Here is a 27,405-nt window from a genome sequence, read left to right as displayed (position 1 = left end):
TGCGCGCGCGGGGCCCGAAAGGCGTGCCAGCGCCTGCGCGTTGGAGCCGCGCGAAGCCGGCCTCGGCCGGGCAAAAGCGCGGAGTGCGGCGGGGAGGGGGGAGGAACAAAGATGGCGGCCCGTGCTGCAGGAGTTGTTGTTGCCATGGCGTCCTGCAGGAGGTGAGGCCCACACACCTGAACTCCTTTGCGGCACCGGGGGGTCTGTTGCGGGACGGGGTGGGGTTTGAGGGCTGGGGGGGTGAGGGCCGTGGGCCGTGTGGCACGAAGGCTTAAGAAGAGGGGGGGCTCTAAAGGCTCGGTTAAAAGGATGCTGTGGGGGCTCCTCTCCTTCTTTGAGTCGTGGGGCCGGCTGTGGGTCTGCATGGGGGGCACAACGCGACATAGGTAAGGCCCACCTGCCTAGATGCTGTCTAGCGCAGGCGACATTCACACGCTGTGCCTGTATAACGCGAGGGGAGGGGGAGGGCAGGGAGCACAATTTGACATTATTATGTAATCGCGGCATAATAATATGTGGGGTGAGTCTTGACGGGGTGGAGTTGGGGTTTGGGGTTTTTATTTGGGGGGGGGGACTTCTATCCCCAGGGTCCTCGGTGAAGGGGGTGGGGAATGGGCTTCTCATGGGGGCTCTGGACTGCGAAGGAGGAGGGCTCTAGAGGTCGGCAGATGAGGCTGTGCCGCCTAGGAGTTGGGGTGGGCTCTTGGTGACAGCAGGAAGACCCCCAACCTCTATGGAGTAAGTGGGTCTGAAGTGTGGCTTGGAAGTAAAACAATTTGGGGGGGCTGTTCTGGGTGTCAGTATGCTTTTTATAGCACTGGTCTTCAGCTGGTGGGTTCGGGGACCCCGCTAGTGGGCCAGGGCTTGTTCCAAGGTGGGTTGCAGCAGGAGCATGAACATCATGCACATACACGGTGAAAATATTAGGGAATGGGTCCCAAAATGTATGGATGTGTTGAAAGTGGGTCCTGAGAGTGAAAAGGTTGATAACTACTGTTTTATGAGATGCATGGACAAGGGCTACTAGGAGGCTGCCTCTTGAGAAGGACATCCTGGCGAGGGCAAAACCAACTTCATCTATCTGCCAGTGGAGGATCAGCTGCTCCAGTCCTTGGTTTTCCTCTTCCCTCCTCATTCCATTTTCCTTTCACATTGTGTCTATTTGAATTGTGAGCTTGTGGGCAGATATTGTCTTATCCTTTAATTTACAAACAGTGCTTAGAGAAATTTAGCAGCGTTGATAATGATGATAATATAGGTTTTAAAATAGGGAAGGTATGGACTGTCTTTTTAAATGGGAAGATGCACCCCAAATCAGAAGATGGATTTGTGTTTTAGGTGTTTAGATAATAGATGTGCTTTAGGTGTTTAGATATATTATTGGGTTGTATCCAGGGCTAGTTCTACCCATAGAAATGAATAGGCATGGCTAATTCAGTTCCATTTCGATGAATCTACTCTGAGTAGAAGTTGGATAAAAACCTAGTATTTAAATGGTGTATGGCAGTGTCATTATCTGGCTTTATGGTGTTTCTGAAGATTTGGTCAGATTCACAGAAAAGGATAGAGCTCTGAGTGTCTCTTTGTTGCTGCAAGATATGGCAGTAGTAAAGATTTGAAGGATTTTTTTTTAATGGTGAGGTGGAGGCCGCTAGGTGTCATGGCTTCAAACAGGGTTAGACATAGGAGAGAAGGCTGTTGAACTTCCATATCCAGTAGAGGTGGAGAACCTGTTAGGCCCTCCATATGTCATTAGACTACAACTTCCATCATCCCTGATCATTGTCCATGCTTGCTGGGGCAGATGGAAATTGGAGCCCAGCAGCATCTGGAGGGCCACAGATTCCCCTGGTCAAAACAAAAAAAATTCCTTCCAGTAGCACCTTAAAGACCAACTGAGTTAGTTCTTGGTATGAGCTTTCGTGTGCATGCACACTTCTTCAGATACCACTGAAGAAGTGTGCATGCACACGAAAGCTCATATCAAGAACTAACTTAGTTGGTCTTTAAGGTGCTACTGGAAGGAATTTTTTTTGTTTTGACTATGGCAGACCAACACGGCTACCTACCCATCCCTGGTGTACAGGTTGAGACTACCTTTGAATTCCCCAATGCTGAGGACAAACATGAGGGGAAGATTGTTGCTGCTTTAGCCCTGGATGATGGACGCTTTCTGGAGGGACCTGGCTGGACAAAGTTTGTACTGGAGAACTGGACCTTTGCCTGACATTGGTGGGCGTGCTCTATCTCTCCCAATAACGTTTTGCATGTCAATGAAGCTTTGGAACTCCCAGGGGATGTCTTGTTTTCCATTTCAGCCACGGTGAAAAGAAGCAATAGAGCAAAGGGAAGATATGAGGACCAGTGGTGGTTGTCCTCAAGGAGCACATCTGTGATCCTCCAGATGTTAGACTCCAACTCCCATCTTCCCTGGCCATTGGCCATGCTAAGAGTTGGATTCCAGTTAAGTTGTGGGGGAGGGAGACACAGATGTAGACTGGCTGGGATTTTTGTGTATGCAAATAATAAGCTTCTAGAAACCAAGGGGGGGTGCTCTTGTGCTTGAAGCCTGCTTGTGGGTTTCCCGCAGGCAATTGGCTGGCCCCTGCGAGAACAAGATGCTTGACTAGGTTTTGGCCTGATCCAGCAGGCTCTTCTTTTGTTCTTCTTTTGTTTTTCATAGAATTGTAGAGTTGGAAGGGACCCTGGGAGTCATCTAGTCCAACCCCCTGCAATGCAGGAATCTCAACTGAAGCATCGTTAGATGGCCATCCAACCTTTGCTTTAAAAACCCCAAGGAAGGAGAGTCCACCACCTTCCGAGGGACCTACACAATTTTTGTTCTTCTGTTGCATCTCTCCTGTGTCTATCTCTATTCATTCCTCTTTCCTCTGTGTTCCTATGAATATTTTAGAATATAAGCAAAGGACCACTCAGGCTTCTTCAGTGTCATTTATATAAATGGGACTCTCTGTATATAAGTAAATGAGAATGTGTCGAAATTCTGTGTGCTGAGAAAAGCTAGATTCTATAACCACGGCAGAAATTATGCTGATAATACATTTGCATATTCTTTTTTCATCTACTTTCTCTTGCTTCTGCTGTGTAGTGACAAATAACTATACCAGTTACAGAATCTTCTCTTCCCCTGTTTGCTTTCAAGTCTTACTTTGCAAAAAAGGAAATGTTTTTCTGAAGGCTAGCTCTTTACTTTGATCCCCTATTCTGTGATTGGGTGGAATTTGTGTGTCCCAGCCTGTTTCCTGTGTGGTCTCAGTGGGTCTCGGTGGGCATAGCTCTGTCTCCCATAAGAAGAGCCCCGTTGGATTGCACTAAAGCTGGGGGGGGGCAGGACCTTGTGACCTCTACATGTTGTTGGACTGCAGTTTTCATCTTTGAGTCCAGTATCCTGCCTTTCCTAGTGACCTGCCAAATGCTCCACAGTCGGAGCATGAAGGCACCGGTCCTCTGCTGCTTATTTTGTTCCTCAAGTCTGCATAATTCATGTAATTCCCATAGTTCTACTTAAGCAGCCTTTTTGAATTTGGCACAGAAAATTGGTTGTCCCTTGTTTTTAAATATGTCGCTCAGAATCTTGTTGCCTCTGTAAAGACCTCCTTGAGTTTTGATTTCCAAAGAATTGTGATTCCAAAGAATTGTGATTTCCAAAAGAATTGCGCCATTAATGCAGAAGAAATCCCCTTTGGCCAATGGTAGCAGAGGAAACTGAAGGAGAACCTCAGAAAAGCTCTGATGGAGAGTGGCTAGCCAGCAGCTCTCTGATGCTCACAAGCAGCGCAACGAGGCAATAGCCCTTTACTGTTCTCCACTTCTTCAGCAGCTGGTATTCAGAGGTATGCGGCCTCTGAACTCCACTAGCGTTCGTGGCTGCTACCCATTCATAGACCGGTCCTTCACGAATGCGTGTAAATGCCTTGCAGTACCACCTAAAGTCATATAACTACATAATGTTCTAAAGCTGTTTGGCTGATACTACTTTGGCAGAACTTTGGGACTGGGGGCCGAATGCGGCCCTTCAGGCTTCTCTGACTGGGCCAGGTTGCCTCTGGCTTGCCAGGATGGAAAGATGTGTGACCTTTGCCTGGCCTACTATACAAAGTAAGAGTTGCACCCATTGCTCTGTCCAGTTTACCACTGACTCGGCCCTGACATTGGCATGTGGCCCCTGGAAGACACCCCATGAGAGAATGTGACCCCTGGGCTGAAAAAAAATGCCTGACCTCCCTGGAGTGTTTGTGATTTTTTGGTCAACCTTTAGGTGTCCTGGTTATTGTAATAAAATGTCCCATTTAGGCAAGTAGATGCACATGAAACTTAATTCATGAAATAATTTAATGCAAATGCGAGCGAGCAGCGATGCTGCCTATTCCCCCTTGCTGCTCTTGAAGCTTGGAACTCCTCCCTAAATATGTACCGTACATGGCGCCACCTCTCCTCCCTTCCTTCAAATCACTTCTCAAATTTAATCCTTTTCTAAGGGATTTTTCCTCCTGAATTCTTCTTTCCAACTTTAACCAAGTTTTAGGCCGATGTAACTGCATCTGTCCACAATTTCTCCTCCCTTCTTAATTTCTCCCATTGTCTGTTTTGGATTGGAAGCTCCTTGCAGACGGGCACCTCTCTGTACACCCCTCTGTGACTTACTGTACCCCAGAAATGGGAAGACTATGGCCTATGATTTTGCAGAACTACAGCCGCCCTCATCCCTGACCACTGGCCATGCTGCCTTTGGCTGATGGAAGGACCACAGAGCCTCTGGTGCTCAAAAGCTTGCACTGACTGGCCATACTGGGCCAGGTTCAAGGCTCTTAACCACTTGGACACCTCAGGGTCCACCTCTCCCTTGTATCCCTGCCGATCAGAGAAGTATTCAGGGGAGTCACTGTTAGTTTTAGTCCCCCCCCCCCCCATGGCTCAGATGCGCAGCATTTGGTAATGTGGGCCCAGTGGAACCTCCTTCTAGCCAAGGTCTGACAGGCCCCCTCCCTGTTGAACTTCTGTGCCTTCTTAACTGGGTTAAAAAAATAATAATCCAGCAGGCATTTTAATTTAATTCTGATTTTGTAATTTTAATTGGGTTTTGATGTCATTGTATTGAGATTTTTGTGTGCTGCATAGAGATGATATAATGGAGAGCTATATAAAATGTCTAAGCAAATGAATAAAAATGTGAAGGAAACACCCATTATGTTACAGGTACTCCCAGCCAGGTGGCCTTAGGCTTTGGTTTCCAAGGTTTTGACAATCTGCGAGCCTCCAGAGCTCCTTTCACTCTGTCCTTGGAATGACGAGAACTATTAAACCTGTATCGCAGAAATAAAGCCGAGGTTCTCAGGAAGCCAGAAGCTGAGTTGAATCCTGCATGGTGTTTACAGACTATGCTCACCCTTGTTTCTGAGGAATTGGAGTTAAGATGTGGCCTCGGTTCCCCCTGAGATGCAGGGAAGCGCTTCCCTTTCCATTGGGACCACCTATCCTGGAATCTGGCTGTGGGGAGCATCTCTGAGTGAAGGCGGAGAATTTTACCAGTTTTCCTTTGCTGTTTTTTTGTCTTGCAGGGCATCTGCCAAGAGGAGCCCTCCTGCGGTCAGCCACCTCTGTGAGGTGTGAGCCAGGGGCCGGCGGGGGTGAGAGTCTAGCACTTTTTGAGAGGTGCGTTTCCAGCTTGCTGGGCTGGGGGCTTTGTGCTGCTTGGCTTTGTGCTGTCCAGTTCTGCTGAGTGCCTGTTTTGAGGGGCTAAAAGATTTCCATGTTTTTATTAAATTGGAAACTGGGATTTCCCAGGAGTCTGTGTGCTCAGTCCTCTGAACTGACCTTTTCCCACAGCCTCCTGGTTTAATTGCTGTATTGTTTTAATGTGTATTTCACTTAAAGGTGTCTATATTGTAAGGTGATTGTGTAGTTTAATTAGGGATGTTTCTACTTCAGTGTTTTGTTTCCTTTATACACGGTAAAAAGCACAGAAGCCTATCCTGAACGTTAAGTGGTATATAAAGTTGTTAATAACTGACTCTATCCAGCTAAAGCCTACTCAGAGCAGATGCACTTAAGTCAATGGACAAATTAGTAATAGCTATTTATTTCTCAGTGGCTCCAACCCAGTATTAATAACCAGTAGCCTCATATTTGGCATTGCTCTGGAATGATAAGGAACCAAAAAACCAGTGCAGCTCTGAAAGGTTCAGTCTGCCATCTTGATTCCAAATGATGCCCAGCTGTATCCAAACATAGACAAAAGCCTGGTCCTTGAGCTCTGGAGGAACCATTATGCCAAATTTGGTTATGATATCTTAGCAGGTATCCGAATGCACAGCCAACAAACATACAGTGGTACCTTGTTTTAAGAACAGCTTAGTTTATGAACAACTTGGATTAAGAACGCCGCAAACCCAGAAGGAGATGTTTTGGTTTGTGAACTTTGCCTTGGAAGCAGAACATGTTGAGTGTGTTCCATTTGTAAATTGAGTCCCCTGCTGCTATGGGAAAGCAGGCCTTGGTTTCAGAACGCTTTGGTTTAAGAATGGACTTCCGGAACGGATTAAGTTCGTAAACCAAGCTACCACTGTATTTCAAAAATGTAATGTGAAGAAACAGACCTGACCGTTTCCCCACTTCCCGCTTTTGTTGCTTTTCTCCCCAGGGCCCTCCTCTATCTCCTCTCCGCAATGCCGCAAGCCTCCGAGCACCGCATGAGCCGGGCGAGAGAGCAGTCGGTCATCACCTCTCAGCCGAAAGCCACCTCCAAGCTCCCCAATGGACACCGAGCCCCGAGCCAAGAGCACCGTGGCTGCTCCTCCGCCGCCTCCAACGGACTTTCCGTGGCGTCCAAATTGCGCCCATTGCCACCCAGGCCGAGCCCTCTGGATGACAGGGGCAAGAAGCTGGAGCTCGACCGAGGCCGGGCCTCCAAGCGCAGCGACACACTGCGCGCCTCCGCCTCCCGCCGCGGCCCCGTCAAGGCAGACCACGCCCTCAAGGTGCCCGGCTGCCCGCAGGCCAGCACCATCTCCGGCAGCGCCTCCTTCACCATGCCACCCGGCGTCCTCCTGGGCGGGCCGGACTCAGACCGCTGGAGCGGCAACCTGCTGCGCTCCAAGTCGATCAGCATCGGCGACCTGAGCCAGTCCGGCAGCCGCGGGGAGGAGCAGCTGAGCGCCGTGCTGAACCGGCTTACTCTCCGGGACCGCAGCCCGTCGTGCAGCCACAAACACGGCCTGGGCGCCCTGGCCCTGAAGAGGAGCTCGTCTCTGCGGAGAGTCAACGTCACCCCCGGGGCAGATGGGAGGCCGTCGCCCACGCTGCTGTCCGTCCGCACGGAGGGCTGCCCCAGGACTCGCGCCCTCGACCCGCAGGCCACAGAATACACTCGCTCCCAAGACGTCCCGGTATCCACCAGCCCACCCCAGAGCAAGGGCCCTGTTCCGAGCAGGCTGGAGGAGAAGGCCACTGCTGTAAGGGACTGGCAAGGGGTGCCCAGCAATGATAATCTTTGGGGAAATGGAGGGCCCCAGGCTTTACAGTAGGGTACACGGTGTGAAGAAGGTAGATAGAAGGAACTTTCTTAACCTTAGAAACCAGGGCTGTCTAGGAAACTGATTGGCTGTAGATCCAGGGGCAAACTGAAGAAAGTAATTCTCTGCAGCACATGTAGATTCACTTTTGGCATCTCTGTATTTAAGCAGTTGCCTGGGAGTTGTAGGCATGAAGGAATTCCCTGTGGCAGAAGGCTCCTGGATTCCTCTTCCGTCCTGCACCCCTCACAGCCAAAATACTTTGTCCCTCCTCAGCCAAAATACTTTGCAGAATGCTTTCCCCTTCCTCCTCCCTGGCTGCTAAGAATCCCGCGTCCTGGGTTTCCATACTAGACATGGAGGACCAACCTCTTAGCGAGCTAGTGCTTAGAAAACAAAGTGTGGGATACTTACTATTTATTCAATTTATATTCCGCCCTTTATCCAAAGATGTCAGGGCGGTTCATAAGATAAAAATACAGGACAAAAGGACAAAATAGATAGTTAAAACCAAAATGAAACAATAACCCCCACCCCAAGAAACACATTTAAAAGCTATAACTTTTGTGGCACTATGGGGAGTACATTGCCATGAAGCACAGTCACAGTTGCCATTTTGGTTTGTCTTGAAGCAGGATTGGTGTAACCTGTGGCCCTGCAAATGCTGCTGAGCTCCAGCTTCCACTCTCCCTGACCATTGGCCATGCTGGCTGGGGCCTACCGGAGTCCAGCAACATCTGGAGAGCCAGAGGTTCCCACTCCCTCCTTTAAAGGGAGGAGATAAGACAAATTGGTGGATGACTTTTGTTCATCTCTTGATCGCCTGATAAAGCTCCCATGTTCAGTAGCAGTATACCGCTGAATATCAAATGCTGGGGACAGGCTGTTGCCTTCACAATCTGTTTGTGGGTGCTCCAGCCTGGGCCGACTCAACCTCTGCTTGCACACCAGGACTTCTTTCTCTCCTCTCCTGGTGCATACCCCCCACCCCCAAAAAATAATTTCCCCAGAGGGTTGCGTGAGCAGAAACTCACGCTCGCTGGATTTCCCTTTATGTTTTTGCTGTCCGCTCCCGCTAGTTTTTAACTGCTTTGTTTCATGTTCCTCCCAGGCAGACATGCACGCACGCAGGACTCTCCTTGGCAGGCGGCTAAGTATCTCTAACAGAATAGACAGCCACAAGAGTTCCCAGCATTCCTTGGGGGTGAGTCTGTGTGGTGGGGGGGAGAGCACCGTAGTCGTTAAGCTGGTTTTAAGTGGCTCAGCTGCATTAGACACACTTAAGTGGGTTTATCGGCCATGGAACCTTGCAGGTTGTGCTTCGGCGAGTCGGACAGAGATCCTTCTCTGAGAATTCGCAGGAAACCACCACCAAAGGAAGTTGAGGGGGACTTGTGGTAGTTTGCCTGGTTTAGATTTGAACTTCCCTTATACTACTAAGGCAGAATACTGGCCCTTCTAGTTCAGTATTGTCCGCAGTAACGGGCAGCAGCTCTTTGGGATTTTCCATCCCTACCTGGAGATGTCAGGACCATCTGTGTATAAAAGCAGATGCTCTACACCTCTGAACTATCCCTCCAAAAGAATAATAACCATTGAATGGGTTCCTGTAGAGCTGCCCCTAGCTCTCCCTTTGCCTCATATACACAGCTGCCTCTGTATCCTTCATATCAATTACTTGCAGTCCTGTAAATACTGGCAGATGGCCAGCATGGATCTGGTTCCCCAAGGCAGGAGGGTGGAGTTCTGGCCTGACTCCCACCACATGCCAGCTGCTGGGAAGTGAGACATCACAGGCATGGCTCCTTACAGCAAGGCGCTTTGGGTGTCGTTCGGGTGGCAGTGAGAAACTTAGGAAGCCTCTGTATACAGAGTTGAGTTTTATCGGAACTGACTCTTGAGGGTTTCAGGCGGTTGACATCCCCAGGTCTTCTTGGAGAGGCCAGAGATTGAGCCTGCAACCTTCTGCATGCAAGGCCGATGCTTCGCCACTCAGCTGCAGCCCTCCTCACTCTCAACAGTGGTCCAGACAGAGAGGAGGGCATCAGAAGCTGCCTGCTCTTGAGTCAGACCATTGGTCCACCTAGCTGCTCAGTACTGCATATACTGACTCCAGGATTTCAGGCAGGGTTCTCTCCCAGTCCCACCTGGAGATGCTGCTGGGATTGAACCTGGGACCTTTTGCAAGGCAGACGCTTTCCCCATTGAGCTATGCCCCGTCCCCAAGGGGTGATGGCTGTTCATTGTGCTGTCACCCACACACATGGTTTTCTTTTCTTCTTTCTGTTTATTGCATGGTGAAAATCAGTGAAGCTTTTTGTGGACAAACGTCGTCTCAAGGAGCAGCCTCTGCACAGTTGCATTGCAAGCTGCTTCCACTGGTCCATCTGCCCCTGTTGGAGCCATCTCAGGAGAAGCCTCCTTGTGGCCTCTCCAACACTCGAAAGCAGGAGGCAGATGGGAGGGAGGGAGGGAAAGGAGACTTTTCTTTGGTGATGGCCTATCGAAAATCACATTTGTTTCCATAGAAACAGATGCATGGAACAAAATGTATAGAGTTAGCAGATGTCTCCCCTAAATCTTTTCTGTGAGTGCAGGCAGGGACGGTCTTTTATTGGAGGGGGTGGCGATGGCTTAGGGGAAGGCATATTCTCAAATGTGCCCATTTTCTTCCACTGCTGCCCCAAGCTGGCACCCTTTTGCTGAACCTGGACTGATTTGGGGGTAAAATGTCCACGCCCAGCTCCTAGCTCACTATCTGCACCCAGTTTCCCCCGCTAGTGACTCTGGTCGACTCAGGTGCTGACATCTTCCAGAGTTGTAACGGCTAATTAATTCCCTGCGGCAGGGATTCACTTGCGCAATTTTTATAGGTCTGTGTAACTATCCGACTTGCCCTGTCCAAGGTAGCTTTTGGGGAATGTCCCACTGTGCCAAGGTGGGTTGGCCCACTGAGAAATCCCCCGAAGCAGTTGCCCGCTGGGTCTCGGGGCTTTTCTCGAGGACTCTGCAGGGGACTCTTGGGAAGGCTGCTAGCCGTAACCCTGGTCACCCTGAGCTGTGTATATTTGCTTTGGTTGTGTTTTCATTGTGCCGCGCCGTTCCCTCCCTGGCTCCGCAGTTCTCCGAAAGCGTTGCTGCTCCCCAAAGTAGCTCTTCCTGCTAATTAATCCCGCCGAGATGAGCCTCCAGGAGGAGCCAGGAATAGCCAGGGGAAATCGGATCAGCTAATGAGCTGCTGGCTTATAGGGACGTGAGGGAGGGCCCGCCAGTCCTTTTCCCCGCTTGGCGCCGCGCAGGACGAGGGCTGCGCCTCTTTCTCGCCGGCTCTTCAAGCGGGAACGGGCAGCGGGGGAGCCATGCCGGGGCTCCAGGGGGCCACTCTGGTGGAGCTGCCCCGGAAACTGCACCGCACGTTGGCCACCAAGCGGGAGCTTCATGGCCGAGCGGCGGACATCTCTGAGTCCGTGGTCCACACGGCGGTGATGGGGCTGCTGCTGATGACCAGTGAGGTAACCCCCCCCCCCAATCTCTCCCCGTTGCTGCCACTAAGTTGATAAGGTCTGACGCGGCTTCATTGCGTGGCTTTATTGTGCAGAGGTGCCCTGAGCCTCTTTCTCTGTATCCTTTACCTTTTTGGTTCTTTGGCTGGATTTATACCATTCCGTTCCATATGGGACAGTTTTCATTGTAATGAAGGATGATTAAGAAACTTGACTATTAAAAAACCCCTGCTGTTTGCTGGGAGAATTTGAGGAACAGGGAGCTTTGGCCTATGGGACAAGGCTGCAGCTGAGAAGAGCGTGGAAAATGCTTTTCCTTGATTTCATAGTGGATGAGAGCAGCGCTCGCTGAATTATTTGTTTCTGACCCAGTAGTTGCCTTTAATTCTGGCCAGTGACTAGGGACCCAGTTATACTGCTTGTGATGAGATGTTTCCCTCCTTCTCCTCTTCCGCCCACTGCAAGAAGAGGAGAGGACATTTTTAATAGCTGTGTGAAAGAGTTTTTTCTTGGAGGCTCTACCCTGTGAGAGAAACCTGCATGTGCTGCAGTTCCCTTCTATATTACTAAATTCATACCCCACTTTCTCTCCCAAAGTTGTCCAGAGTGGAAAACACACAAGCAAGAAAACAATCTGAACGTCTTAAAAACACCACTCCAGTACAGATGCAGGCCGGATTTTATTGCACCACACAGCTATTTAAAAATGAAGAGGCTTGGTCTTCTTTTGCAGTTGGTCTCCCTGATCTCAAGCTCTTCCTTCCTTCCACCACAAAAAAAGGAAACTGAGAAAAGCAACCAGTTAGTGATGTTGCTGGGATGAAATGGCTGTAGATCAGGGCACAACCTTCCTGTCAAGGGCCAATGGTCTAAAGAAGGGGTTGGCAGGATCTGTGGAGCTGCTGGACTCCAATTCCAGACGTGGCTGGACTCCCATCAGCCCTGGCCAGCAACATCTGCAGGGCCACGGTGTCCCCCTTCAGCGGATACAGCAACAACTTCATATGCTCATACAGTTCTCTTACATTGGAAAAGTCCATAGTTCAGTTGATCAAGCCCTTCCTCTGCCTGCAGAAGGTTCAGTCCCTGGCATCTTTAAGAGGAAAAGATTCTGAAGCTCTAGAAAGGCATGGCAGTTGGTGTGGAGCCTATTGGGTCCTCTGGATGCTGCTCAGCTGCCTCCCATCAGCCCCAGACACCAGGACCAATGTTAGGGAGTTGGATTCCAACAACGTCTGATCCCAAAAAGGTCCGAAGGGTGCCTGATTCCCTCCCCCTGGAGCTAAGGAAGGCTTGGTATCCACACTCGTTTGGGGGCATGCAGCTCTGGTTCCAGAACTTCTTGGTTGCAGTCTTGAAAAAATGCCCCAAGGCTGCCTCCCTCCCTCCCCCTCTTGATTGTGTTCAGATTTCCTTCCTGTCACGGCAAGTCGCACAATATAATTGCGTGTATTTAAATCCTGCTAACCTGCTTCAGAGCCGCTGTGATTTGCTCACTCCTTCTCTGCTCGAGATGACTAGGTAGGGGAGCTGGAACTCCTCCACAGCTGGAAGGGAGAGGTGGATTGATTTGAGAAGCCTGCGAAAGGCAGCTTGGCCAGAAACTGCAGTGGAACGACCCCTAGACCATTGAGAGGAATCATACTGGGGGGTGGGGAGCTCTGGCAATGCCAGAAGAGAGACCTGTGCCAGTCTTTGGGTTGGGATGCTCACTCTCTATGTGTACTTAAGTACGGATGTATCTGTCCATCCTGCATGCGGAGACGTGAGACGAGACGAGCCTATTATTCCCACTGTCACAACACGCAAACCATCCCTCCCGCTCTGTCTCTCTCGTTCACTCTGTCTGTTGTTTTTGTTTTTTCCAGACGCATCACACTCTCCTGCTGGGCTCTGGGCACATAGGTCTCCGCAACCTTGGCAACACGGTAAGAAGTGGGCGCTTAACCTCCCCAGCCCCAGGTGAAGAGAACTCCCCCCCCCCTGCATAAGGGACTTGTCACAAAGGTTTCTTTTGAAAGGCCCCAACAATGTGCAATTTTTGTGATTCAAAAGATGCCTTAAAATAACCGGCATTGAGAAGTCAAACTTGGTAGGAGGCGAGGTAGCCGTGTCAGACTTGCCACAATGAGAGCAGCAGAAGTGATGTCTCTTATTGAGTTTGTTGTGCGTGTGTTGCAAAGGTGGCAAATCTTTTCTGGGTTGGTGGGTGAGATCTGCATCTTTCCCACCCCTGGAAGGTCACATTTGACAGGTGGGTGGCGTTGCCCACCTGCCAGTTGCCTGGATCCGCAGTGGCATCTTGCGATGCAGCACTTTGAAGCCCTGACTGTTGGGACTTCATAGCGTAGCGTGGGGCTGTTTGAAAGCCCTTTTGCAAACGGCCCCAGCTGCTCTTTAAAACTCCAGAGGCCACATTTGGCAACCTGGTAGGCCAGGATCGGCCTGTGGGTTCCCCACCGCAGATGATTTTGACCTTTCAGCTTGTATGATGTGTGCATATTCTGCACAACCGCTCTGTGCTGTGTACAGAAAACAAGTTTGAAATTCTGCATCCAGGTGTTGCTGAGGAAGGTGAGGTTGGGTGGTAGGCCAATGTTCTGCACTAAGCACCAAAATCAGACGCAGGACCCAGCACCTTTGGAAACTCGGTGGGATTTTAGGTGCTGCCTGAAGGCAGCTTGCAACCCTGCCGCTTCAGTCCCCGTTCCTAACCCTTGATCCCCGTCTGGAAGTTGTGGGAGCCTAGCAACAAGGACACAGACACCCAGCAGCTGTGCCAACCCCAGCATAACTAAGAGCATATGCTGTGGTTGGTTGCTCCAAAATGGCAGCACACTCCTGTTTCCCACCACCACCAGGAGGGGAAAAGGGGAGAGCATGGAAGTCAGGATTGCTGGCTAGGAATATGGGTGTTTTATTGCATTCTGCACTGGAGCACTAGGTAGCTGATGTGCAGTTCACAGTTGTTCCCCTTCCTGTCCAGGCACTGACTCACCCCAGGCCTTCTTTGCTCCAGCAAGGTTTTATTTATTTAAAGGCATTTAAAAACAGCTTTTTTATCACAGTCGTACCTTGGATCCCGAACGCCTTGCAAGTCAAACATTTTGGCTCCCAAACGCCGCAAACCCGGAAGTGACTGTTCCTGTTTGCAAACTATTTTTGGAAGCCAAACGTCCGATGGGGCTTCCGCAGCCTCTGATTGGCTACAGGAGCTTCCTGCAGCCAATCCAATCAGAAACCGTGCTTTGATTTCCATCTGTTTTGGAAGTCGAATGGACTTCCGGAACGGATTCTTTTCGACTTCCAGGGTACGACTGTATTATTATTCACTAAACAGTGTGCAACATAAAAACAATAGGTTGTAGCCAATGCAAATCCTATTCAGAGTAGACCTATTGAAATTTTTGGACCTAAATTAGGTGTGCTGGTTCTTGAAATATTTCTTACTGTGTTTTCAAGAATAAGGAAATACATCAGCGGAGGAAGTTACCTGTTGAGTAAACTATCATATATATCCGTGTATAAGACAATTTGTTTTTCAAAAAAAATAATGTCAAAATTTATGGGGCGTCTTATACACGGATAGTGCCGAGGGTGTACTGGCGATTGGTTGTTGCTGCGAGCAGGAATGTTTCATTGGCGATAGGGATGTTGATTTGTGTATGCGGCGAGGGCTGCTGCTGATAGGCTGCTGCTGTGGTAAGTGGCCAGTTGAATAGCAGTTGATGGCTGGTGATTGTTTTTGTCCCCCCCCAAAAAACCCCCTCAAAAACTGTGGGCAATCCACTCCAAAAAAAGCTGAACAACTGAGGACAACTGTCCGCAAAAAACCTCAACAACTGTGGGGCACCCCCCCCATTTTCTTAAACCTGAGTCCCCAAAAGGGGGCGTCTTATACATGGGGGCATCTTATAGACGGAAAAATACGGTATGTTGATACAATTGCATTACATAATTGTACTTCCCTCAGTCAGCAAACAACCATTCGCAGAGCCTTTGTAACAAACTAACTAAATGAAACAAAACTAAATCTCCTGCCATGTTGGTTTCCCCCCGCTCTGAGTTGGACCAACATTGGATACACCCCAATGGGAGGGGGGTTTATTCAACTTGTTTTTTCTCAGAGCAGACCCGTTGAAATTGATGGCAAAGACAAAGTAACGGCATTCTGTAATACAAGGGTAAGGACAGAAAATGTCTCGTTTTCAAGTCCCCGCCCTGTGATGTTCTGCAGGGTGCTGTGTTGGAGGTAGAATTTTCCCAGCTGATTTAAAGGTTCTCCCGGGACTCTACAGGGGCAGGTGACCTTTCAGGTAGCTGCATCCTGTATGTCTACACACCATCCCTTTTGGGGGAGTGGGAATGCCGCAGGCCATGATGATACCCCCATTGTATCTCCCCCTCCAGTGCTTCATGAATGCTGTGCTTCAGTGCCTGAGTAGCACCAAGTCCCTGCGGGACTACTGCCTCCGTCGGGAATTCCGGCAGGAACAGCCCAGCGCTCTGCGGACCCAGCAGGAGCTGACCGAAGGTAAAGGGGGGAAGCGGAAAGACCCTGCCCTGCTTTTTCTGTTGTTGTTTTTCTTCCTGTCGGCAGAGTCGGTTATGTAAGCAGATCACTGTCTGAACGAGCTTCAGCTAAAAAGGATCCTTGTAGTGAGCCAGCGATCTAAATTGGTCTCTGGAGGGCCTTAATCCAATCCCGGTTGACCACTATTATATAAGTACCTCTGCCTTGAACAAAGTATTATATAATTAGAGGACCTAATTCCAGCACTGTCCTGTCCTGTCCCTTTCTCACCTGCGAGGTATTCATAGGCCACCGTCTCTGGCCTTCAGCTTGCAAACGTATTACAGGAACACCTAAATAAATATTGTGGGACAAACTGCCCAGGCTTATAATCCACAATTTTGAGGTGGGGGGTGGAATGGTGGGACAGGGAGAGGATTATGAAAGTCACTCCTAAAGGAGCGGGCGTTTGATATTGCATTGTGTTTGCACATTTTTTCCATTGCTCCAGGCCCTCCTCTGATCCCCTTGATAGTTTTCCACCAGCAGTATCTTTGAGCCTGTCCTGTTGGGAGGGAGAGGGGCTAGGTATGAGTTCTGCCTCTGCCACAGTCTTCCCTGTGCGGCCTTGGACAGGCCAGCTACCTAACTCCAAGCCCCAATTCCTCATTTCATAGAATCATAGAATCATAGAGTTGGAAGGGCCATCGAGTCCAACCCCCTGCCAAGCAGGAAACACCATCAGAGCACTCCTGACATATGGTTGTCAAGCCTCTGCTTAAAGACCTCCAAAGAAGGAGACTCCACCACACTCCTTGGCAGCAAATTCCACTGTCGAACAGCTCGTACTGTCAGGAAGTTCTTCCTAATGTTTAGGTGGAATCTTCTTTCTTGTAGTTTGGATCCATTGCTCCGTGTCCGCTTCTCTGGAGCAGCAGAAAACAACCTTTCTCCCTCCTCTATGTGACATCCTTTTATATATTTGAACATGGCTATCATATCACCCCTTAACCTCCTCTTCTCCAGGCTAAACATGCCCAGCTCCCTTAGCCATTCCTCATAAGGCATCGTTTCCAGGCCTTTGACCATTTTGGTTGCCCTCCTCTGGACACGTTCCAGTTTGTCAGTGTCCTTCTTGAACTGTGGTGCCCAGATTTGTAAGACAAAACCAGGAATGGTAGCATATTTGCCATGTTTCGAGGAAGAGGAAGCAAAACAAAGTTTGCTGAGTGTTTTCCCCAGTGTAAAAATGGAGAAGGAGAAAGGGAACAGCTCCTTTATTTTCTTTTTTTGTGGCTCTTCATTTTCCAGCCTTTGCAGATGTCATTGCCACTTTATGGCACCCCGATTCCACGGAGGCCGCCAACCCCAGCCGCTTCAAAGCCGTCTTTCAGAAATACGTGCCATCCTTCACAGGATACAGGTGAGGCAAGTTGGGGTGCCCATTGCCTTATCCCTGCCCCAGTGCGGCTGCACATTTCTTACCCACCCCAACATTTCCCCCACCCCGGCCTGCCCAACCCTTCTACCTTTCTTCCTTTTCTAGCCAGCAGGACGCTCAGGAGTTCTTAAAATTTTTCATGGATCGGTTGCATGTGGAGATTAACAGGAAAGGGCGCAAGACTCCCAGCATCCTCTCTGACGCCAAGCGACCCTCAGTACTAGAGGACACGGACACCTTGAGGTGAGTGCAGAAAATGTGGTGCCGTCTTGTGAGCTGGGCAGAAGAAAGTGCTCTATACCACAAATTGGAGCATGCTTCTATTTTTTAATGGGGAGAGGGCAGGGATTGAACCTGAGACCTTTGGCTTGCGAGGCGGGTGCTCTACCACACGGGTACAGTCCCTTCCTGAATGTGTCAAGCTGCTGTATACCAGGTCATCTATCCCAGTACAGTCAAGTTGCATCATCCGGGCATTTTAGTTACACAAATTCAGCTTTACATGCCCAGCTGTGGCTCCATTCCAGCCTTTTTCTTCTGCCTCCATTTCTCTCCCTTCTGCTGCTCAGTTTCACATGGGGGAGTGAGGGGAGGCAGCAGAAACATGGGGGAGGCCTCCCCATGGGACTTCTCCACCACCAGCAGCCAAATGAAAAGTAACTTTGGCTATGCATGGTTTTCACATATATATGCAACACCTGGAACTAAAGCCTTGCATGTGATGCAACTTGACTGCATTGTCTGCTGATAGTGGCTCTCCACAGCCTCAGGTTTTTGGCAACTCTGCTATCAAGTCAAGTCAAGTACTTTATTACGGTCATAGACCAGCATAGACAAAACATATACATAAATAGCATAACTCTGCTATCTAAGAGCTATTATGTTTTGTTACTGTTTACAGTCATATCTCGGGTTGAAGTCGCTTCGGGTTAAGGCTTTTTGGGTTGCACTTGGTGGCGACCCGGAAGTAACGGAGCGTGTTACTTCCGGGTTTCGCCGCTCGCACATGCACAGACGCTCAAAATGACGTCATGCGCGGAAGCGATGAATCGCAACCCACGGAGACGTGGGGTCGCGGGTGGCGTTCACTTCAGGATGTGAACGGGGCTCCGGAACGGATCCCATTCGCATCCAGAGGTACCACTGTATGTAAAGTGATTGTTTGAATGATGCCAGTTTCTAGTATTGACACGATATATGCTGCTTTTCTGCCAAAGAGACCCGCAAGTCAGCTCACAAAAGAATAGATACACAAATGCCAACACAAATGATAAAAATTCAAAATAATTAACATTTGAAGAGTGTTTGACTGCGTTCGTTTTCCTGCCAAAGAGGCAAAGAGCATTCCCTACACAAAAAATTGAGAGCAAGATCAAATCTTTAAGCAGCGGCTCCTCCTTTTAAGAGTCCCAGTTAGGGGGCAAGGCAGGTGGAAAAGCTTGCCCAGGTTGATTCCAGGAGTCTTTCCCATGACTGGAGAGCCTTGGAATTGGATCTGGAACTGCTACAGTGGTACCTTGGGTTAAGTACTTAATTTGTTCTGGAGGTCCGTTCTTAACCTGAAACTGTTCTTAACCTGAAGCACCACTTTAGCTAATGTATCCTCCTGCTGCCGCTGCGCCGCCGGAGCACAATTTCTGTTCTCATCCTGAAGCAAAGTTCTTAACCTGAAGCACTATTTCTGAGTTAGCGGAGTCTGTAACCTGAAGCGTATGTAACCCGAGGTACCCTGCATATGCAAAGCACAGGCTCTGCTACTGCTTTATGGCCCCTCCCCTAAACACCACCTCAGAAGAGAGAGGAGATAATGCTAGAAGGGGCTTCCCAAGGAAGCTGAATGTTGGAAGATTCAGGACAGACCAAAGAAAGTCCTTCACTCAGTACAGAGAGTTAACCCATGGAACTCACTCCCACAAGACGAGTGGTGGCCAGCAGCTTGGATGGCTTTAAAAGAAAATTAGGCAAGTTCATAGAGGAGAAGGCTCTCAATAGTTGCTTGCCCACGGTGTCTGTGTTCTCCCTCCACCGTCAGAGGCAGTTGCTGGGAAGCGCAACTGAGGAGAGTGCTGCCACTTGCAGGCTTCCCAAGGGATCTGGTCAGCTACAGTGAGAGCGGGCCTTGATGGGCCTTCTGGTCCTGCAGGGCTTTCCTTATGTTCTTACAATGGGCTCATATTTCCTGGTCCAGTGGCCTGTCCTAGTGCAGGGTGTTTCTGACCTACCTGGGCTAATGTGGTGAACAGTTGGGCCTGACCTCCCAGTGTAGCTGAACTACTAGCAGCGCTCAGAGTGTGTCTCAGCACATAAATGCTGGAGGCTGGGTTTCTAGTCACCGCTTGAAGCCTGATTCATACTTGCATCTCCATTGCTCAGTGCAGAGCTTGGATGTGAGAATTGCCATGCTTGGAAAGCGTTTGTGTGTGGAGGAGGTGTTTGATGAAATCTTCCCTGCGGTGACTGGTTGTTGCTTACTTAATAATAATAACTAGCCGTTCTGCAGCACTCCAGTTTTCAAGTGACATTGCAGACATTCTCAGGTAATTTTTACAACACCCCCGTAACCTGGACTGGTATCGTCACACCCACGTTTCAGATGGAGTCTGAGACTGGCTTGCCAAAGACCATCTAGCGAGGTTGCTCCTGAGGCAAGATTTGAACCAGGAGCTTACAGGTTCCCAGCTCAGTCTCTTACCCCCATGCCAGCTATCAACTTGCTGCCACTGAGCTTTCGAATTTCAGGGGTTGATGGGCCTCCAGTTCACCATCAGTGTCTGGGACTGTAAGCTCATCAGGGGCCTGTTTTGGCTTTCTTCTGCAGTGATGCATTGGTACTGATGTTGCTGAATTAAAATAATAATCGTTTTCCAGGTGGGCTCTGCTTCCTCCTGTTCTCTGCCCCGGTAACCAATGCCCCACCTCCATCCAACCCTCTTCCACTTCCTGCTCATGTTGCTCACACTCTCCTCTTGGGTTTCTCCCCCCCCCCCAGTGATGACGAACAAGCCAACCAGATGTGGAAGCGCTACTTGGAGCGAGAAGACAGCAAGATAGTAGGTGAGCAGGTGTTGTTTCTTGCACAACCTTGGGCTGTCAGCTCCCATCATCCCTGACAGTTAGCCAGGGACTGATGGGAGTTGGAGTCTGGCAATCCCTGCTGGGTCACAGGTTTCCCCCATCCCTGCCCTACAGCATGGGAATGGTCTGAGCTGAGCCATAAGGTCGAAATGATTTGCCTGTGACTAAGCCAGTCTAAGAATCGCCCACCTGGTCACACAGGAACATGAGGGCCACTCGAGGGTAGACCCAAATTCAAATGCCAGTGTGCAACTCCTACAGGGTGCTTTTGATTCCATCTATTATCAGCTTGAAATGCTCCCTTGGAGCCAGAACGCATGAGCTGTAGCAGAATGTGCAAGTCGAACGCTGTTTGCAAGCTGGCCCACACAGTAACAGAAGCATTTCTTTCTCTCTCTGCGCTAGATCTCTTTGTCGGCCAGTTGAAAAGCTGCCTCAAGTGTCAAGCGTGTGGCTACCGGTCGACCACGTTTGAAGTTTTCTGTGACCTCTCCCTGCCTATCCCAAAGGTAGGCTCCTAGTGTCGTCACGGCAGGCTTCAGGGCAGATGCTGTTAAGTGACTGATGAAGCTTCCCTACAGCAAGTCAGATAGCTAGCCTGGCTAGCTCAGAACTGTCCACTAATATGACTGGTAGCTTAAGGGATCCTTTTTAACTGGAGAGTTAATCTGGGAATCCTCTGGAGTGTTTTCTCTTTTAACTGGTTAACTGGTCAAAGTATTGGGGTTTTCCCCCTATCCTGTAAGCCAGGAGTAGGGAAGCTGGGACTTTCCATACGTTGCTGAACTCCAGTTCCCATCATCCCTGATGACTTTATGGCTGGGGATGATGGGAGTTGGAGTCCTTTGAGCTCTGGAGGGCTACAGCTTCCCAATTGCTGCTGTGAACCACTTCAAGAGAGGTTTTTTTATAAAAAAGAAAAGGTGGTGATTTTAAAATTAAGATTCCTGGTTGTCATTTTGTATTTATCTACTCATGAGCAATGTCAGAAATGGGCCGCCCACCTGTCAGTCCCCTGTTGCTACACTGACATCAGGCGATGCTTCCTTTTGAAGCCCCAGTTGTCAGGACTTTGAAATGAACCGTAGGGCTTTCAAAGCCCCCCCACGTTTGGTGTGGTGTAGTGGTTAAGAGCGGTAGTCTCGTAATCTGGTGAACCGGGTTCGCTTCCCTGCTCCTACACATGCAGCCTCTGGGTGACCTTGGGCTAGTCACACTTCTCTCTGAAGTCTCTCAGCCCCACTCATCTCACAGAGAGTTTGTTGTAGGGAAGGAAGGGGAAGGAGAATGTTAGCCGCTTTGAGACTCCTTCAGGTAGTAATAAAGTGGGATATCAAATCCAAACTCTTCTTCTTCTTGCAAACTACTGGACTGTGGACCTTTCCTATAATTTTGCAGTGGCTCAGAAGCAGCAAGAAGGAAAAGGGAGGGGGTTTGGCCATCTGAGCAAAGGGACTTGACATCCCCTTGAGCAGGGGAGGTAGACTGAGCTGGGGGAGGAGAGGTTCCTGCACCCAGCTTCTGGGTAAATTTTGGCACTTGCTGGCCTGGCAGTGGGACAGAGGGACTGCCAGAAGTGGAGATCTTCATCCCTGCGTTTGTTTTTTACGTGTGAGCACTGATGTTTGTTAGCCTCCTTGAACGTTCAGCCTAATGGATAGGGTGGTGGTAAAGATGATCTTTCCAACCAAACCCTTGCCCTGATTTCACAGAAAGGCTTCACCGGTGGGAAGGTATCTCTGCTAGACTGCTTCAGCCTCTTCACCAAGGAGGAGGAGCTGGATTCTGAAAACGCACCAGTAAGTTCATCATGCTTTTCTGCCACGTGGGTGATGGCATTAGCAGTAGCACCTATTTTACTGAATTTGTGGTGTCTTTTTGTTTAAATGATAATTGTCTCACAGTTTGAGAGGTTTTTTAACAAAAAAATCTCCAGTGGTTTATAAAAACTTTTACAGAAATAAAATGAAGTATAAGCATCTTCTTCTTCTTTTCTCTCTCTCTCTCTCTCTCTCTCTCTCTCTCTCTCTCTCTCTCTCTGAGCAGGTGTGTGACAAATGCCGGCAGAGGACCCGAAGCACCAAGAAGTTGACCATCCAGCGCTTTCCTCGCATCCTTGTGCTACGTATCCTTTCTGCATTCTCCCCCCCCCCCTCCTGCCCCAACTTCCCCCAAGAATTGGGAGCCAGTCAGGGCTGCAGCTGGCGGGAGATCGCCCAAAGTTTTCTGTTTGTATTTTATCTGCAGATGTAGAAGCCGCTTTGCAACCAAAGGTTACCAAAGCGGCGTACAGAAAAATATCAAGTTGAAATCCCAAAAGAATTGCCAACTCAGTAAACTACAAGGAACAATGGCAATTTCTACAGTTGTACAATTGTTGTCCTGTAGTATGACTGCACCACACTGCAGGGAGAAAGTGGCTGCTTAGAATAGTGTTAAAAATGTTAAGATGGTCAAAATGGCTGGTTCTGCAGAATTACACAAAGTACTTGGGAAAAGCGATACATACAGTCACACCTCGTGTTATGTTTGCTTCATGTTGCGGCTTTTCAGGTTACAAACGCGGCAAATCCAGAAGTGTTTACTTCCGGGTTCGTTGCACGCGCAGAAGCGATCTGTGCGCTTCACGCATGCGCAGAAGCACACTATCGCGCTTCGCACACACACAGTAGCAGCAGTCTACTTATGCACCATGAAACGGATCACGTTCATAAGTAGAGGTACCACTGTAAACCGAAATCGGATGCTTTCCTGGGTTTCCTAAGGAATTGAGGATTGGCTTCTGCTGGCCTCTAAATATGACACCGCCAAGGCTATTCTGGCTTGGGTTTTCTTTTATGATGAAGCATCAGGTTATGCTGCACTGATGTGTGTGATACCCGGTATCTTGCTCCTTTCTAGTCCTGCTGAGTTTAGGGGAGAAGGCAAGAAGCATATTCTAGAGCAGTGGGACCCATAAGTGCCCTCGCTGCACTCTGCACAAGCATTACAGTCCTTCTCCAGGTTGAGTCCTGGAGAAAACTGTATATAATAAAATGGTTTGTGCAAGGTTTTGCAATACAAGTGGATGCCAGAAAGCTGCTGAAGCCCACCTAGCCCCCTAGAACAGCTTGACGCATGAAGCGACAAATTTATATAATGCAGTGGTACCTCGGGTTACATACGCTTCAGGTTACAGACTCCGCTAACCCAGAAATAGTGCTTCAGGTTAAGAACTTTGCTTCAGGATGAGAACAGAAATCGTGCTCCGGCGGCGTGGCAGCTGCAGGAGGCCCCATTAGCTAAAGTGGTGCTTCAGGTTAAGAACAGTTTCAGGTTAAGTACGGACCTCCAGAATGAATTAAGTACTTAACCCGAGGTACCACTGTATACATTTCATTGCATTTATATCCCACCTTTGCTCCAAGGAGCTCAAGGTGGTGTGCCTGGTTGTACGCCAGTGTGGTATAGTGGTTAAGAGCGGTAGACTCGTAATCTGGGGAACCGGGTTCGATTCCCCGCTCCTCCACATGCAGCTGCTGGGTGACCTTGGGCCAGTCACACTTCTCTGAAGTCTCTCAGCCCCACTCACCTCACAGAGTGTTTGTTGTGGGGGAGGAAGAGAAAGGAGATTGTTAGCCGCTTTGAAACTCCTTAGGGTAGTGATAAAGCGGGATATCAAATCCAAACTCCTCTTCTTCTTCTCTCCTGCCCCGTTTTATCCTCACAACAATCCTGCAGGGTAGGTTAAGCTGAGAGGCAGTGACCGGCCCCTAAGGACACCCAGAGAGTTTAATGACCGTGTGGGGATTTGAACCCAAGTCTCCCAGCACTTTTAATTGCTTCGCCATCACAGGCTCAGAACAAACATATAAGGATGGTGCTTAAACCCGTGAGATTCACTTAGATGCACGCCTGCCATCAGGTGTAGAATTGGAAGGATGAGTTTACCTTATTTTTTATTAATCATTTATTTACGGCATTTACACCACCTTTAGCCAAAAAGGTTTTTAGAGCAGCTTACAAAAAGCAAATACTCTCCCTGCCGTGTGGCTCACATTGTTAAAGGACATGACACACAAGGAAAAAAAGAGAGGGAGGAGGAAAAAGCAGGCTTGAGTACTTCAAGTTACAGCCAGTTATATTGGTTCATGTGTTTTTTTCATCATCGTCAACCACTTTGAGAAACAGAAGGTGAAAAGCAGGATATCAGTTTTGAATAAACAAAATTCTTTAACTCACCCTACCCCAGACCTCAACCGGTTCTCCACCACCCGTTACTCCATTAAGAAATGCTCCGTGTTTGTGGATTTCCCCCTCCAGCAGCTCAACCTGAAAGAGTTTGCCAGCGAAAAAGCCGGTGAGTTGGCGTGCCAGGTCTGGGCCAATCCCTCCTGTGCCGTCTCGGGGCCTGCTTGCTGGAGAAGGGGAAGTCTGAGCTCCTCCTGTTCTCTCTCTCCCTGTTCCAGGCACCCCTGTGTACAACCTCTATGCCCTGTGCAATCATTCTGGCAGCGTCCACTACGGCCACTACACAGCCTTCTGCAAGGACCAGTCTGGCTGGCGGGTTTACAACGACTCCCGGTGAGCAAAGAGAAGACGATGGCTTTCCTTTCCTATCCAAATCTCCACTGCGCTGATTCTAGTCTAGTTCTAAGGAAGCTTTCCTAGATCAGAAGCGGGGGTGTAAACACTCTCCAGGGTTTTGCAGCCAAACGATGCTGGTCGGGCGATCCAAATTCTGCAACCCGGGTTCGAAATGCGTAATTTCCTTGTTGAGTAATTCTGGGGAGGAGAATTCCCCAGACACTGAAGGCCTCTTCCATGCATCTCATAGGGAGATAGGGAGTAAGACCGTTGGTCCAGATCGCTCAATATTGCCACGTCTGTCTACTATGGAGTCAGGCAGGTGTTTTCTCCAGGGCCTGCCTGGGGGTGGATGCAAAGGATTGAGCCTGGAATCTTGTGCATGTAAAACATGCACTGAGCTGTGGCCCATCCTCCCAAAAAAGGAACCTGGGATATATAGGAAGCTGCCTTGTATTGAATTAGACCGTTGATTCACCTAGCTCAGTGCTGCCTGCTCTGACTGGCAGCAGCCCTCCAGGATTTCAGGCAGGGGTCTGTCTCTCCCAGCCCTACCTAGAGATGCCCAGGATTGAACCTGGGACCTTCTGCATGCAAGGCAGATCCTCTCCCACTCTCATTCAGCCGCACTTGTTGAGGTTTCACTCACTCACTCACTCACTCACTCACTCACTCACTCACTCTCAGCTGTTTTGTAGGCATACGGAGTAGAAAAGTCCTTTTTTTTTCTTAAATCAAACTGTGAAGGGCAGGAAGCTGAAAACTGCACCCTGTGTCAGCATTTTCCAACTCTACAATTCTGTGATTCCGCACCCGCTGTGGGACTGTGGCACTCACCCAGGCCAGCTCTTTTATGGGTCAGAAGTCACTTCCTGAACCCTTCCTGCCTGTGACCTGCTTCCTTGCACCATAAATCCTGTGCTCTGATCTGGACCAGGATGCTAATATAATTAGGTAGCTGTTCTAAGTAGCTTAAGACACCTGTTCCTAATGTGTGCCCTGCTTGGCAAGGGTTTAAAGCAGGCCAGGCTGCTGCCTGAACACCCTTGATGCAGCCTTGCAGCCAACTGCAAAGCCATTCAAACCCGGCTGCCCTAGAACCCAAATTCTGCAGTGTGAACAGCTCAGTTTTGCAATCAATGCAAAACAACAGCAAGAGGGTTGTATCCAATGTAGAGTAGACCCATTGAATTCAACAGGCATGACTGACTAAAGTTCATTGTTTTAATTAGCTGACTCTGAGCAAGAGTGAGCAACCAAAATCTTTTGTTTTCCTCACTGGCATGTTTTGCCCCCTGCTCTTTAGCACGATACAATCCTCTCCTGTTCATTATGGGATGCTGGACATTGGTGCCCTGCCCTCCAACCTCTCGGAGTCTTCTTTGGCCGTCACAGTGCTTTCTAAGTTTTCATCTAGCATAGCTCATGTATCACCACAAAATCAAAATGGCTACAAAAAAATAAGAACCTGGCAATTAGATTGATAAATTATCTGGCCCATGCTACACCCTGTGACTTTGGCTTTCTTCTATACACTTGGCAGTGGTTATTAATTTTATTTAGTATCCTCTACACACATGGAAGGGACGCGGGTAGCGCTGTGGTTTAAACCACTGAGCCTAGGGCTTGCCGATTGAAGGTCAGCGGTTTGAATCCCTGCGACAGAGTGAGCTCCCATTGCTCGGTCCCTGCTCCTGCCAACCTAGCAGCTCGAAAGCACGTCAAAGTGCAAGTAGATAAATAGGTACTGCTCCGGCGGGAAGGTAAACGGCGTTTCCGTGCACTGCTCTGGTTCGCCAGAAGCGGCTTAGTCATGCTGGCCATATGACCCGGAAGCTGTACGCCGGCTCCCTTGGCCAATAAAGCGAGATGAGTGTCGCAACCCCAGAGTCATTCAAACTGTACCTAACGGTCAGGGGTCCCTTTACCTTACACACATGGAAGTTTACAAAAGTACTGGGCAGGGAGGGGCGGCAGTGGGGCTGCAGTACAGGCGACTCCAAATTTCCAGTTGGTTCAAAATGCAATTGCTTATTTGACACTGGGGGGGAGATCATATCACTGGGAGGAGATGTGATCTCAATACCATCCGCTTTGGTTATTTACTGGTTTCTAGACTAAATTCAAAGTGCTGGTATTAACTTCCTAGAACCAGCACACCATAAGGGCTGCCGTCTCCCGTGTGACCAAGTCTGAAATTCATTTTACTGTAAGACAGATGTGGGGAACCTGAACTGCAGCTCCCTATGAGCCCCAGCAGATGTGATCAGTGGGCAAGGATGATGGGAGCAGGGGCAGACTTTCAGATTTCACCAGCGCCCTTTGTGGATCCACCTCTTGCCTTCCAATCCGCTCAGTTCAGTACATCATAGTTGTGGTGGTGCGGCAGAACTGGTCACTCTGCCTAAATCCGCCTCTCATGGGAGTTGTAGTTCTGCAACATCTGGAGGAGTATCCCAGGCGAGTAAGATGAGCAGGCAAGTAAGGTTTCTCTGCTAATGTGCCATCCTTTCTCTCTTCCCCCCCCTCGCCCCTTTTGCAGCGTGTCTCCCATCAGCGAGAACCAGGTCCCGTCCAGCGAGGGCTACGTCCTTTTCTACGAGCTGGACGACTTGCACTGGAAGAAGCAGTAATAGTATTGGAACCCAGCACTTTCGGCCCTGCTGTGCCCCTCTTACCTCATAGAGACTGGTGCTCGGGTCTTTTTTTAAAAAAAATCATTTTAAAAAAGCGACGACGACAAAAAAAACAACAACAATAAAAAAACAAACGACA

The 27,405-nt window shown here is 49.3% G+C and overlaps 1 protein-coding gene across 5 annotated transcripts; it reads left to right on the top strand.

Annotated features, from left to right (window-relative positions):
- On the top strand, nucleotides 1-27,405 carry USP21 (ubiquitin specific peptidase 21). 5 transcript variants are annotated; one of them, XM_081891490.1, is made up of 15 exons: nucleotides 2-161; nucleotides 5,580-5,673; nucleotides 6,662-7,472; nucleotides 8,644-8,736; nucleotides 12,904-12,963; nucleotides 15,446-15,569; nucleotides 16,860-16,971; nucleotides 17,095-17,232; nucleotides 19,979-20,043; nucleotides 20,470-20,573; nucleotides 21,777-21,863; nucleotides 22,111-22,189; nucleotides 24,296-24,403; nucleotides 24,513-24,627; nucleotides 27,173-27,405. In XM_081891490.1, exons 3-15 carry the CDS (start codon nucleotides 6,687-6,689, stop codon nucleotides 27,261-27,263), a joined length of 1,962 nt encoding a protein of 653 aa, XP_081747616.1. In that variant the 5' UTR covers nucleotides 2-161; nucleotides 5,580-5,673; nucleotides 6,662-6,686; the 3' UTR covers nucleotides 27,264-27,405. The 5 variants fall into 5 exon arrangements, with proteins under 5 accessions (XP_081747613.1, XP_081747615.1, XP_081747616.1 ...); XM_081891488.1 differs by lacking the exon at nucleotides 2-161 and adding an exon at nucleotides 598-738; XM_081891487.1 differs by lacking the exon at nucleotides 5,580-5,673 and having other exon boundaries at nucleotides 1-161.

This window comes from Podarcis melisellensis (genome assembly GCF_964234715.1).
Source record: "Podarcis melisellensis genome assembly, chromosome: 16".
Taxonomy (NCBI): Eukaryota; Metazoa; Chordata; class Lepidosauria; order Squamata; family Lacertidae; genus Podarcis; species Podarcis melisellensis.
Note: the sequence above shows the minus strand (reverse complement) of the source record. Positions and strands in the feature narration are given on the sequence as shown.

What these genes read in the sequence shown, in the direction of transcription:
- USP21 (XM_081891487.1), top strand. Translation starts at nt 112, where the DNA reads ATGGCGGCCCGTGCTGCAGGAGTTGTTGTTGCCATGGCGTCCTGCAGG. An exon ending in CCAGCAGGAGCTGACCGAAG is followed by an intron (nt 15,570 to 16,859) that starts GTAAAGGGGGGA and finishes TTCATTTTCCAG; the next exon opens with CCTTTGCAGATGTCATTGCC. An exon ending in TGGATTCTGAAAACGCACCA is followed by an intron (nt 21,864 to 22,110) that starts GTAAGTTCATCA and finishes CTCTCTGAGCAG; the next exon opens with GTGTGTGACAAATGCCGGCA.